Consider the following 15,284-nt stretch of genomic DNA (forward strand, 5'->3'; position numbering starts at 1 on the left):
TATGCTACAAAGACAACATATTTGATGTTCAAACTGATAAAAACAATTTTTTTTGCAAATAATCATTAACTGTAGAATTTGATGCCAGCAACATGTGACAAAGAAGTTGGGAAAGGTGGCAATAAATACTGATAAAGTTGAGGAATGCTCATCAAACACTTATTTGGAACATCCCACAGGTGAACAGGCAAATTGGGAACAGGTGGGTGCCATGATTGGGTATAAAAGTAGATTCCATGAAATGCTCAGTCATTCACAAACAAGGATGGGGCAAGGGTCACCACTTTGTCAATTTGCGTGAGCAAATTGTTGAACAGTTTAAGAAAAACCTTTCCCAACCAGCTATTGCAAGGAATTTAGGGATTTCACCATCTACGGTCCGTAATATCATCAAAGGGTTCAGAGAATCTGGAGAAATGACTGCACGTAAGCAGCTAAGCCCGTGACCTTCGATCCCTCAGGCTGTACTGCATCAACAAGCGACATCAGTGTGTAAAGGATATCACCACATGGGCTCAGGAACACTTCAGAAACCCACTGTCAGTAACTACAGTTGGTCGCTACATCTGTAAGTGCAAGTTAAAACTCTCTTATGCAAGGCGAAAACCGTTTATCAACAACACCCAGAAACGCCGTCGGCTTTGCTGGGCCTGAGCTCAGCTAAGATGGACTCATACAAAGTGTTCTGTGGTCTGACGAGTTCACATTTCAAATTGTTTTTGGAAACTGTGGACGTCGTGTTCTCCGGACCAGAGAGGAAAAGAACCATCCGGATTGTTATAGGCACAAAGTTGAAAAGCCAGCATCTGTGATGGTATGGGGGTGTATTAGTGCCCAAGACATGGGTAACTTACACATCTGTGAAGGCGCCATTAATGCTGAAAGGTACATACAGGTTTTGGAGCAACATATGTTGCCATCCGAGCAACGTTACCATGGACGCCCCTGCTTATTTCAGCAAGACAATGCCAAGCCACGTGTTACATCAACGTGGCTTCATAGTAAAAGAGTGTGGGTACTAGACTGGCCTGCCTGTAGTCCAGACCTGTCTCCCATTGAAAATGTGTGGCACATTATGAAGGACTGTTGAACAACTTAAGCTGTACATCAAGCAAGAATGGGAAAGAATTCCACCTGAGAAGCTTAAAAAATGTGTCTTCTCAGTTCCCAAACGTTTACTGAATGTTGTTAAAATGAAAGGCAATGTCACACTGTGGTGAACATGCCCTTTCCCAACTACTTTGGCACGTGTTGCAGCCATGAAATCCTAAGTTAATTATTATTTGCAAAAAAGAAATACATTTTATGAGTTTGAACATCAAATATCTTGTCTTTGTAGTGCATTCAATTGAATATGGGTTGAAAAGGATTTGCAAATCATTGTATTCGATTTATATTTACATCTAACACAATTTCCCAACTCATATGGAAACAGGGTTTGTATATTTGTCTCATAATGCTATCACAAAAATTCCTTTGCATTTGATTTGATTTGATTTTTTTACACACAAACTTGATTTGAAATAAGTCAGGGTGACAAGCAGATATTTAAGTATTTAAAAATGTTTGGAATATATGTTTGTTTGCATGGTGAGATGATATTAAAGTTAAAAAGATATGCGATTGCATGCAGGACATTCAATATTTCTGTCAAAATTGTAAGAGTGAATACATTTAGTAAGTAAGTTTATTGATGCACAAATTTGGCCCCTGTGCCATACAGTAAATATTTAATCACAAACACATTCAGCTGAGTTATATACATTATTAATAATAATATATATTTTCCCAATAAATTTAAAGTTTTTGGGGTGGTTTTCCAGGTGTTTTGGTGTTCAGGTAAGTCTGACGTCACCCCCGCCTCGTCCCAGGATGTCTCCAACTTCCCCCTTCGACCCTAAACAAGGAAGTCCCGCCCTTCAACGCAACCGATTGGACGAGAACAAAACCGACCGCGCGTTCGCGACTCTGATTGGCTGCACCAGCCGCTCATCTAATGCGATCAGGCTTTGCCTTTCAGCGTCAGGTGGAAACTCGCCCCGTGGGAGAACGGGATACAAACTTGGTTTCAGTCTATCGGGAAGTTATTTTGGAACAGTCGGCGAATGTTTTCATAGATAAAAGGAAATTGACGACACAAACCAACACTTGGAAAATGAAGAGCTTCAAGAACCGACTGAAAAAGCACGAAGTTAACATCACTGTGAGTAGAATGTTGTTGTTGGTGACGAGGTCGGCGGCGTTTTGTTATACTTGAATTAGCTTTAGCTTTGTGTAGGTGAACGAAGTTACACGTTTTCTGATACAAATGTACAATTTGTATTGTCCTCTTTCATATCCACGCCTTGTTGCCACGGTGGTCCCGGTGGAAGTTAGAAGCAAGCACCTGCAGTAGCTTCGAGTCACTTGTTGTATACAGAGGGGGTCCAAAGTAGGGCGCTGGGACCATTTCCGGCACGGTGCTCCTTTTTTAATTGTCCCCCTTCATAATCTAAAAGGAGAATTAGTTCATTATGAAAGCTGCTCTTTGTCACAAACTTCAATCCTGGCCTTGTCCTGGTCCGACCATGTTCACTTCGCCCCACTAATACACATACAAGCAACAGAAGATAACATGTTACAAAAGTGTTTTACTATACTCACAAGAATATAGCAACCATTATAGCATTCATTTTTATATCCTTAGAGGGGTCATATAAGGATTTTTTCTACATTTTCTACATTACGATCTGAACCGAGGATGTCGTTGTGGCTTGTGCACCCCTTTGAGACACTTGTGAGTTAGGGCTATATAAATAAACATTGATTGATTGATTGATTTAAAACACTTGTGGTCTACATCAGTGTTTTTCAACCAATGTGCCGCTGTGCAATACAGTCTGGTGTGCCGTGAGATACAGTGGGAGATTATGTAATTTCACCTCCATCCATCCATTTTCTACCGCTTATTCCCTTCGGGGTCGCGGGGGGCGCTGGAGCCTATCTCAGCTACAATCGGGCGGAAGGCGGATTAAACCCTGGACAAGTCGTCACCTCATCGCAGGGCTGACACAGATAGACAGACAACATTCACACACTAGGGCCGATTTAGTGTTGCCAATCAACCTTTACCAGCCGGAGTACCCGGAGGGAACCCACGCAGTCACAGGGAGGTCTTGCAAACTCCACACAGAAAGATCCAGAGCGCAGGATCGAACCCAGGACCTTCGTATTGTGAGGCAGACGCACTCACCTATTTGGGTTAACATTTTTTCTTGCAGACCAGTTATTATAGTCTGCAAATAATGTGCCGTTGTTGAGTGTCTGTACTGTCTAGAGCTCGGCAGAGTAACCATGTCATACTCTTCCATAAGGCTGCAGCTAACGATTATTTTTCTATCGATTAATCTATAGATTATTTTTTCGATTAATCGGTTAATCTATAGATTATTTTTTTTCGATTAATCTATAGATTATTTTTCCTTTTACCGATTGTTTTTATTTATTTAAAAAGAAGATGAAAAAATAAATGTAGGCCAGTTTTTTCAAAAGGCATGGCTTTTATTTACAAAAAAAAAGGTATGGCCACTCAGTCAACATTGACAACAACATGACAAAATATTCTGTAACAATGTAAATATTTAAAACTTTTAACATTTAACAAAATTAAAAGTAGCTTTTTTGCTTTTTAATGTACAAATATAAAATTAACATACAGTGCAAATCTTAATATTCTGCAATAGTATAAGCATTTCAAAAGTAAAAGTATTGCCTTTAAAATGTGCAAAAATAAAGATAAACATCCAATACAAAAAAGTGCGTAATTCCTTGAATTCGCATGCCTCGAATTACAGCCGGGTCAGACTTGTTTCGCAAAATAATTAGCGCATGCTTGGCCTTACCGCCGGCTCAGGATTAACGCCGGATCAAACTCGTTTCGCAAAATATTAATTTTATTAGCGCATGTCTGGAATTTTCGCCGGGTCAAACTCGTTTCGCAAAATAATTAGCATATGTCTAGAACTTCCGCCGGGTCAAACTCGTCACGTCACGAGTGACACTTCACCTGTCATCATTTTCAAAATGGGGGAGGCTGATTTCAATAATTTGAAATCGCATAAAGGGAAGAAGATTAAGAGCTATTCAGTAGGATTTAAGGTCCAAGCTATTGAATATGCTAAAAAGAACAGTAAGCAGCTATGTTTTATTAATATACCGTAGCTGCGTGTGTCAAATATGAGTCATTAAATGACTCCCGCCTCCTGGTGGTAGAGGGCGCTAGTGATCCTTCTTGCGACTACCGGTACTGCAGAAGACCGGTGCTGCAGAAGAAGACAACAAGCCACAAGAGTGAGCAGCGATCGTTTGCTTGCACTTTTAGCATGGAGGATTGCATATCTAAAATAAAACAGTTTTCTAAACTGGACTTTCAATCGATGCAGGAGGTAATACTTAAAGGAATATCTCCATCGAGACAGAGAGACTTTTAAAACTGAAGAAAGATAAGGAAGACTTCTATAAACAAGTTATCGATGCTTTTGATCAGAAGCAGCTGCGCATGGACTCATAAGTAAAGGTAAGACCATAATAACGTTTTTTTAATTAAATGTGCTTTTCATGATGGTATCCTTACATCACTCAAATTTATAAGCCCAGGCCTAAATTTACCCCACGCCTTTTGGTAAGCGCAGGAGTGAGAAGAGGTTTTAAATTACATAGCGCCCCGGCGGCTATTCAAGGAAATATGGTATGCGATGCGTCGACGCATTTACGTAATCGATGACGTCGACTACGTCGACGCGTCGTTTCAGCCTTACTCTTCCATATCAGTAGGTGGCAGCAGGTAGCTAATTGCTTTGTAGATGGTTTGTCGTGATCACAATATGCAGCGTGCAGGTGAAAAGGTATCCAATGCTTAGGATTTAAGGTCCAAGCTATTGAATATGCTAAAAAGAACAGTAAGCAGCTATGTTTTATTAATATACCATAGCTGCGTGTGTCAAATATGAGTCATTAAATGACTCCCGCCTCCTGGTGGTAGAGGGCGCTAGTGATCCTTCTTGCGACTACCGGTACTGCAGAAGACCGGTGCTGCAGAAGAAGACAACAAGCCACAAGAGTGAGCAGCGATCGTTTGCTTGCACTTTTAGCATGGAGGATTACATATCTAAAATAAAACAGTTTTCTAAACTGGACTTTCAATCGATGCAGGAGGTAATACTTAAAGGAATATTTCCATCGAGACAGAGAGACTTTTAAAACTGAAGAAAGATAAGGAAGACTTCTATAAACAAGTTATCGATGCTTTTGATCAGAAGCAGCTGCACATGGACTCATAAGTAAAGGTAAGACCATAATAACATTTTTTTATTAAATGTGCTTTTCATGATGGTAACCTTACATCACTCAAATTTATAAGCGCAGGCCTAAATTTACCCCACGCCTTTTGGTAAGCGCAGGAGTGAGAAGAGGTTTTAAATTAATTAGCGCCCCGGCGGCTATTCAAGGAAATATGGTATGCGACGCGTCGACGCACAAAAACGGCGTCGACGAATTTACGTAATCGATGACGTCGACTACGTCGACGCGTCGTATCAGCCTTACTCTTCCATATCAGTAGGTGGCAGCAGGTAGCTGATTGCTTTGTAGATGGTTTGTCGTGATCACAATATGCAGCGTGCAGGTGAAAAGGTATCCAATGCTTAAACCAAAAATAATCAAAAGGTGAGTGCCCCTAAGAAAAGGCATTGAAGCTTAGGGAAGGCTATGCAAAACGAAACTGAAAATGAACTGGCTACAAAGTAAACAAAAACAGAATGCTGGACGACAGCAAAGACTTACAGCGTGTGGACCAGAGACGGGGTCCACAAAGTACGTCCGTACATGACATGACAATCAATGTCCTAACAAAGAAGGATAGCAACAACTTGAATATTCTTGATTGCAAAAACAAAGAATAGCGCCCAAAGGAAGACATGAAACTGCAACAGGAAACAGGAAAAGTCACCAAAATCTGAGCTCAAGACAAGAACTAAAACACTACACACAGGAAAACAGCAAACAACTCAAAATAAGTCACGTCGTGATTTTTGAGACTAAAGCTATAGTGATGCATGGTTGGTTATGGTTTGAATTCATATCCAACAATTGCGACCACGACTTTTTATTGTCAACTAAGTTTAATTTTTTAAAGTTTTCTGCTGGTGGTGTGCCTCCCGGGTTTTTTCAATTAAAAAAATATGCCTTGGGTTGAAAAACACCGGTCTACATAACGTGTAATGGTGGTTCTGTGGACGGGATTTTGCATAGATTATGTTTTACAGACCTCTTCATGCCGCTTTCTCTGTTTTGTGGGCGGTCTTATTTACGTGCCTCAACCACTGCCATATGGTGTCTACTGACAGGTATACATTTAAATTATATGGTACTTTATTAGAAATGGCGACAGCGGAAGATGCATGTGCATGTACGAGCCAGTCTGCCCCATGACAAGAGGATAGAAAAAAGGAAGGAGCTTATTGACTACAGCGTCAAACTACAATGGCGGACTCGTGTGAAGCACTTTGGGTAAAACTTTACCATATATGGAGATATCAGCTGACGTCACACTTTGGAAAAATGTCACATATTGGGCAAATTCCAAACTGCTCAATTGGAGGAAGTATGAAAAAAGGCAAGGATGTCATAAATATTTCCGCCATGCCTCCATGGTTTGGTTTCAAATCTGCAGGACGTATATGCAGATCCCAAATTCACAAAAACAGGTACCAGTAGGTTGTATTCGAACATGTGGCTTTAGAACGGAAATGAACAAAGTGGTGGACCACCAAACCAACATGGCTACTTTGTAGCAAACAGAGTACGAACTATATGAGTACGCAAGGGGCCTAGATCTTACTACTAAAAGCAGATACGAGCAAAAAATACAAATTATGCAATATAATCCATCCCTATACGTTATCAAAATAATATTTCTCGAGTGATATGAAGGATTATCCGTCTATCGCGTTCCCAAACATGTCGAACTATCTGGTGCTCCAGACATCATTCTACACGACAAAACAGATGAAAACTTGGAAAAGCATGGACGTCTACAACTTCTTTATATGTGGCTGGGTCAAAGAAATCGGAATCAACTTTCAAGACTCTCCCGGATAAATCATGCATCGTTCTTGCTCGGGTAAGGTTGCATTTCATGATTTAAATTTGTGTCTACAGCCATGTTTGTTGGTTTGTTTGTGTTGTATGTGGCATTTATAAGTACACATGGTTTTCCCCCGTCTTTATCAAAATATAATTATAGGTGTCAACATTGTTTGTGCTGCAGGCTTCATTTATGATTGCTGCCTTTGGTAAAAGCTTAAGATGTTTAGGTTTTGCTTAGATTTGTTTTATTTTATTTAGACTAGATTATATTTAAATGAGAAATACTAAACGATATAAGTATATGAAATATTGCACTCTTTCACCCTTCTTGATTACCTCTCGAGGAACTTTGAAGAAACTTTTATTCTTTCTGTGATTTGAACGGTCTCACCAGTCTAAAACCACACAAGCATAGAGCATTTTTCCTGGAAAAAGGCAAAATGTCGCCCAGAATGCGACATTGGCCGACCACTTTGTGCCTCGCACAGTTAATGAGCCGGACGTGAAGTCATTTAAATGCAACCTATTGGGAAGAAAAGTTGGTTTTGCATAATAGGTCCCCAAGTTTTTGTGTATGTGCACTAGGGATGTAACACAATAAAAAAAAATCATATCACAGTTATTGTGACCAAAATGATCACGTTATCATTATTACCATGGTGTTGTAGATTGTGCTCAAAAAGTACTTATATACACAATTATACACTAAAACCATATAAACAAGTTTTGTATAAAAAAAAAGGTATTTATTTAATTTGAGTGTTTAAATATGTTTGCCTTCTTTTGTTTTAATGTGTAATGGTTTTAGAGTGTTTGGAATCACTTCCTGTTGTAAACATCTTTGTGTAATATTAATTAAAGTATAGATCTATCATTCTGTTGTCATATTGTCTCAAATGTATATCTCTTTCTAAAATATACCGGTATTAACTAAAATACTGGTATACCCCCCAGCCCTAGTACAATCTAACCTTTATCATTCTATAAGTGCTAAGAAACAGCTTAAACAGTTTGGCAACACTTTGAACACCACTGGTTTACTTATTACGCCAGCGTGGCAAAGCGTGGCCATTTGCTGAAAGAAGCTCTTTTTTATGGGCTCATAGAACATTGTTGAGATAAAAAAAACATTGTAAATGTGAAAATAGAGTCTAAAAAAGGGTTGTCAAACTCAATTATTAGCTCAGGGGCCACAAATCTATTCTCAGGAGGGCCGGACTGTTAAAATCATGGCATGATAACTTAAAAATAAAGACAACTTCGGATTATATTGTTTGTTTAAAAATAGACTAAGCACATTCTAAAAAATGTCCAAATAATAATGTGTTTATTTATTTTTTTACACTTACATGTTGCGGTTATTTGTATTTTATCTTCATTTGTTGTTATTTATACTTTCTGAATAAATTATGTAATCGTTTTCATCAGTCAATTCGGTGGAATTGATTTCACTGATCTACAACACAACTTATGAATTTGGACTCATTTAATTTATCATACTTAGAAGTTAGAAGGGGATACATTATTTTTTCAGCATGTGTGTGCCCAAAAAAGGTGTCCCTATTCATAAGTACAACACAAAATGTACAGATTATCAAAATAATTTTTTTAGGTTAAAATGTGACGGGTTACATTACCAACAACAACTTTGAAAATCAAGGCATGAATGTAACAATATACATGTTCTATACTATCACTAATAAGCAGCGTAAGTATGTTGGTTACAAACACGGAAGTGTTGCCCTTATCTTAACACAGTGCATAGCTCCACCCCCTCTGAAGGAATGCGCGCTATGGTGGCGAGGGATACAAATACCGTAGTTTTCGGACTATACGTCGACGTTTTTTTCATAGTTTGGCCGTGGGTGCGACGTATACTCCGGAGCGACTTATGTGTGAAATTATTAACACATTACCTTAAAATATCAAATAATATTATTTATCTCATTCGCGTGAGAGACGAAGCAAATGGCAGCCATCGTCACACACGTCAGCAATCGTCCCTCACACGCCAACCAATAAGAATTTGGCAGGGGCGGGTCATGGCAGAAGTGCATTGTGGGTTTTGGAATGCTAACTGCTATATGCTTTACGCTACTGCCGGAGCTATTAAAATGGATCACAGCAACATTGGCGGTAACTTATAAAAACTGAGAAGGACTGAACTAAAATGACACCGAAAAGGAAATCATATACTGGAGATTACAAGCTGGACGTAGTGAAATATGCACCAGAAAACGGCGATCGAGCAGCAGAAAGAATAGACGCTAGCGGCGCATACCAGGAGCGACACAGAGGAGGAAGATTTCATCGGATTTAGCGATCAGGAGTGACAGATTGTTTGGTAAACGTATAGCATGTTCTATATGTTATAGTTATTTGAATGACTCATGATGTGTTGCGTTAACATACCAGGCGCGTTCTCAGTTGGTTATTTGTGCGTCATATGGCGTACACTTATTCAGCCTGTTGTTCACTATTCTTTGTTTATTTTGAATTGCCTTCCAAATGTCTATTCTTGGTGTTGGATTTTATCAAATAAATTTCCCCCAAAAATGCGACTTATACTCCAGTGTGACGTATATATGTTTTTTTTTCTTCTTTATTGTGCATTTTCGGCCGGTGCGACGTATATTCTGGAGCGACTTATAGTCCGAACAATACGGTAATTACTATTGCGACATCCAGTGGACACAGTTAGAACTGCAGTATCTTTCATCCAAAAATGGTAGCTCATTTTTATACTTGGCAAATTCATCTCACGGGCCGGATAAAAATTGTTCGTGGCACTGATCCTTTTGACATCCCTCGTCTAATGGATCACGTAATGAGAAGAGGCTAAAATGTTAATACTAATCATGAAAAAAACAAAGATCTGTCTTTGAACACATATTTTAGTCTTTTTAAAAGCCCATTTAAATAAAAAAAATCTTCATTACATCATATTTAAAGTGTATTAAGAACAATATTGTTTGTTTTATATACCGTATTTTTCGGAGTATAAGTCGCTCCGGAGTATAAGTCGCACCGGCCGAAAATGCATAATAAAGAAGGAAAAAAAAAAAAAAAAGTCGCACTGGAGTCACTTTTTTGGGGGAAATTTATTTGATAAAAGCCAACACCAAGAATAGACATTTAAAAGGCAATTTAAAATAAATAAAGAATAGTGAACAACAGGCTGAATAAGTGTACGTTATATGACGCTTAAATAAACAACTGAGAACGTGCCTGGTATTTTAACGTAACATATTATGGTAAGAGTCATTCAAATAACTATAACATATAGAACATGCTATACGTTTACCAAACAATCTGTCACTCCTAATCGCTAAATCCCATGAAATCTTATACGTCTAGTCTCTTACGTGAATGAGCTAAATAATATTATTAGATATTTTACGGTAATGTGTTAATAATTTCACACATAAGTCACTCCTGAGTATAAGTCGCACCCCCGGTCAAACTATGAAAAAAAAGTGCGACTTATAGTCCGAAAAATACGGTACGTGAAGGATCCAAGCCACTGCTGATTTTTTTTAAGAATGTAAAACAGTTGTTATTTATGACCAAGCAAATATTGAAGAGCATTGTGGGCCTTGACTAACCACTTTTTTTGTTAAATGTGCTAAATTTTAGCTGGCTAGCAGAGCATCTGGGAGAGAATCACATTTGGAATAATTTTAGACCTTAATGCGAAGACATGTCTGAAGGGTTGGGAATCTCCGCAAGTTGTACAAAGAAATATCAGATCCGTGATCCCACTGGTGTTGGAACCCGATATCGATACGTGATCGGATCAGCCCTATCCCTATTTGCTTACTCGTTAAATACAGCGACAAACCCACTAAGTTGGCAACACTGATGATTCCTGCTATATCGTCTTTATCTCTGGCAAAGCAGGTGTGTAAGAAGTATATTAAGATGCCCAGTCACTATGCATTCTGCCACCTACTGTACATAATTCGAACAACATTTAAAGACCTTCCCATCATAATGTGTTGGTGAGCAAGTTTGGACAGGTAGTCCCAAATCTGGCGGTCCAAATGTATGGGAAACACTGCTAGTCTACAAGCAGTAAATCAAACACTATTAAAGATGAACAGCATGGGATGATTGATTTGTTTCCCCTCTATAGTGGATTTTTCTACTGGTCAAAACCCTGTCTCGGCCACTGTGTAAAATAAATTCTACCAGTTCGACCGTACCCAATGCTTGGTCTTTACAACTCTGCACAGCTCAAGATGGAGTGGCTGTTTGGCACTGTTGTCAGCTCCCAGCAATTACCATGACAAAAGGCACGAAGCCAAGTGATCTGTGTGTGGTAAACTATCTAGCCTGTGCATGTGGACTAAAAAAAGCCTTTCAGGGTTGAAGCCCAATTGTATTCACACTGGAAGTTTTTCCCCCTTTTTGCCGAGATTCCCAGGGAGGATTTGAGCGCAATGCGTTGTTCTGCCTTGCAGCGTGTTTGTTCTGATACTTAAAAAACCTGTTTGTCTCAAACAAAGTTTTGTTGAGGAAGAATGTGTGACATTTACTGATTTTTATGTTGCGATTTCATTTGCTTTTATCTCTGCTCGGAGACAGCAAAATTAACAGAGACATTCTAGATCAGGGATGTCAAACTGTTTTTTATTGAGGGCCACATCACAGTTATGGCTGCCATCAGAGGGCCGCTTGTAACTGTAAATAATGTATGAATTTGCCTCTAGATTTCATTATTAATTATATCAATTGTTTTAAGTAGACTGTCGATTTTACAGTAAAAACTTTACATTTACAACATTTTACTGTAAAATAGTCCATTTTTTTATTTAATTTATTTTTTACAATATTTTACGGTAAATACCACTGGTTTTGTTTTTTTACGGAAAAAGCCGGCCAGAATTGCCAGAATTGTTGTGTTAAATTTACATTGGTTTTTACAACATTATAATGTGAAAGGAAAAACAGTAAAACATTTTTTTTATTCTGCCAACTTCGCTGCCAGTTTTTCTACCGCAAAAACAGATGTATAGTTTTTCCATTTACAGTAATACACCGTTAAAAACAACAACCGTAGATTTTACAGCCAAAAACTGGCAGGTCAGTCAACACAATTTTAACGCAAAAAACAGTAGTGTTTTTTTTTCAATTTACAGTAATATGCTGTAAAGAACAACGGAAAATGTATTGTCATTTTTATTAATTTGATGGGTAGTTTGCTGTAAAGTTAAGTATTTTTGTTTATTTTTATTTAGACAAAAACATGTTTGGAAAGTATGATAATATACTGTTATATTTTTTGAAATAATGGATACTATTAAAGTTTAAAACAGGGGTCTCAAACTCAATTTACCGGTGGGCCACTGGATGCAGAAACTGGGTGAGGCTGAGCCGCCAGAAAAGATTTCTGAAAAAAAATCTAACATGCACTTTTTAATGAATTCACCTTCTTTGAATGGCTTTCCCGCCCTAGCAACCATCTCACTCACCATGTAGCTAGCTTTGACTGCTGCATCCCTCTTTTCGCTTTCTTTCTTGACAAAATCTTGTTGCCTCAGTAGACTGGTTTTAAAATTTGCAACCTGGTTCACTCTCTCATCTCCCTGGTATTTTGCATACTCCTCAGCATGTCTAGTTGTATAACGACGTTTCAAATTGTATTCCTTGTGCACCGCAACTTTCTCCGTATCAACTACAGAAAAGAGCTATTAGGATTATTCATAAAGTAGATTACTTAGAACACACTAACATATTATTTATTAATTCGGGTTTATTGAAATTACAGGAGCTAGTAAAGTTACATACATTATGTGTCATGTTTAAGGCTAAAAGTAAAACATTACCAGCAAATTTACAAAAAATGTTTTTCATCACTTCTGAGAATGAAGAGCATAGAAGAAAAGGTCATTTCCAACATCAGTATTTAAGGACAACTTTAAAACAAATGTGCATATCAGTGGTGGGGGTTAAACTATGAAATTCTCTTTACAATGAGATAAAAGATTGTAAAAATATATTCCAATTAAAAAAAAGTATATAAAGACAGAACAATAAGATCGTATGGACAGCCATAAGTGTTTACATTTTGCTTTATATTTATTATTTTACTTATTTTTTGTCTGGTTTTGTATTTGTATTGTATCATCCCGTGAGGTGTATATTACTTCTTTTGTTTTTTTGGACGGTTTGTACATCATGAAGTTTTGCACTTCTTGTGTTTTTTTGTGTTTTTTTTGTTTGTTTTCATTATATTTGGATGTAATTGTTGGTTTATATGATATCATTAAGTAAGACTACGTATTATGTTGAAGGGGGCAGAAAAATATAAGATTTTTCTTCATCCTGCTCCTTCTCAGGCATTGGTGTGTAAATGTATAATTGAATAATTGAGGTATAATTGTATATCGATCAAAGATGCACATCAATGAAGGAGATAAATAAAAATGAAATGAAATTAATTGAAATAAGACACGTCGGGGTGCCCCTGTGCTCAACAAAGAAATATTGCATCAAAAATCGTCTCTGTCTGGAGCCAACGGGAGGGGGGGGGGGTTGCGGCTCGCCGTGGAGTTTACAGTTACAGTAGCACAATTAGCCCCGAACGGGCTAACATCACCACTAACGTGTTACACGTCTGATTCGCCCAGCGACTCTCTGTCGGAGTATCAGCGCTGGGGTCCAGTGCACCACAGTATTGTATTGTCGCTTGGTCCTTCGGCGGAGTGCTTTGGAAGCTACCGGACCGCTCGTCTTCCCGGCCCGGACTGTTTACAGCGGGGGCGGGAGCGAGCAGGCGGGCGAGCGAGTGAGGGAGGCAAGGAGGGAGGGAGGAAGAGCGTGTGTGGGTGTTGTGGAAAAGCGGCAAAATGTTTCTCTGCTTGCATCACGCAAGTGACGTCAATGCATACTTGCCAACCTTGAGGCCTCCGAATTCGGGAGATGGGGGGGGGTCTTGAGGTGTGTGTAGGGGGTTTGGGAGGAGGCGGGGTTGGGAGTAGGCGGGGTTAGGGGTAGCGGGGGTGTTTTTGTAGCCCGGAAGAGTTAGGGCTGCAAGGGATTCTGGGTATTTGTTCTGTTGTGTTTATGTTGTGTTTAGGTGCAGATGTTCTCCCGAAATGTGTTTGTCATTCTTGTTTGGTGTGGGTTCACAGTGTGGCGCATATTTGTAACAGTGTTAAAAAATAAATAAAATAAAATATGACCACCCTCATTGTGACATGTATGTCTTGCAATATCTTGTGTGTGTCTGCAAAAGCCTCATACAACATGTGCATGGGCCAATAATAATAATAATAATAATACCTGGGATTTATATAGCGCTTTTCTAAGTACCCAAAGTCGCTTTACATGTAGAATACATTGTTAGTATGGAGAAAAAGATGATGCGGAGACAGTCTCTAGAGGACATTAAAGGTAGTGCCATCACGGCACGCACTTGATCGTTGAGAGCTTTATTCTACACCATGATTGGTGGATTCCTTCTGCCTCGCACACAACGCTGTCAAGCGCCATTCATTTAAAACTCGCGGGTCATATTACAATTAAACTTCCATATTAATTTATAATTATTAAATTATAATTTCCAGGTGTTTGCAGGCCAGATAAAATTATGTTGCGGGCCAGATCTGGCTCCCGGTCCTTGAGTTTGACACTTGTGTTCTAGATATTAGTTAATTGTGAGGTGAATTATATTCATATAGCGCTTTTTCTCTAGGGACTCAAAGCGCTTTACATAATGAAACCCATTATCTTCATCTTTAAGCTATATTTAAACCAGTGTAGGTGGCATGGCGAGCAAGTGGGTAGAGTGTCTTGCCCAAGGACACAACGACAGCGACTCGGATGGCAAGAGCAGGAACTGAACCTGAACCCTCAAGTTGCTGGCTTGGCCGGCGGCTGCTCTGCCAACCGAGCTACGTATAAGCAATTGTAATTGAAAAGAGGTAAAACATCATTCATTAGACTTTATCATTATATCCTGTTAACCAAGGGTGTCCAAAGTGTGGCACACAGCTTGTCTTTTACTGGCACTTTGTCGAAATAAAATCAGGAAAGAATAAAAGAACAAAAGGAAACAATATAACGAGAAATTATTTAAATGTTGACTCTAATAAAGCTAAGAATAATATGTTTTGCCACCGATACCACAAGGCTGTTATGAGGTAGGATGTAAC

At 38.8% G+C, this 15,284-nt stretch overlaps 1 protein-coding gene across 1 annotated transcript in view; it reads left to right on the forward strand.

Annotated features, from left to right (window-relative positions):
- Positions 1-1,996: 1,996 nt before the first annotated feature.
- Positions 1,997-15,284, forward strand: part of LOC133616155 (uveal autoantigen with coiled-coil domains and ankyrin repeats protein-like) — a 101,230-nt gene continuing 87,942 nt past the window's right edge. The window contains exon 1 of the mRNA XM_061975285.1: positions 1,997-2,203. Within this exon, the coding sequence (XP_061831269.1) occupies positions 1,997-2,203 (207 nt within the window). The remainder of the gene's footprint in view (positions 2,204-15,284) is intronic.

Source organism: Nerophis lumbriciformis, linkage group LG15 (genome assembly GCF_033978685.3).
Source record: "Nerophis lumbriciformis linkage group LG15, RoL_Nlum_v2.1, whole genome shotgun sequence".
Classification (NCBI taxonomy): Eukaryota; Metazoa; Chordata; class Actinopteri; order Syngnathiformes; family Syngnathidae; genus Nerophis; species Nerophis lumbriciformis.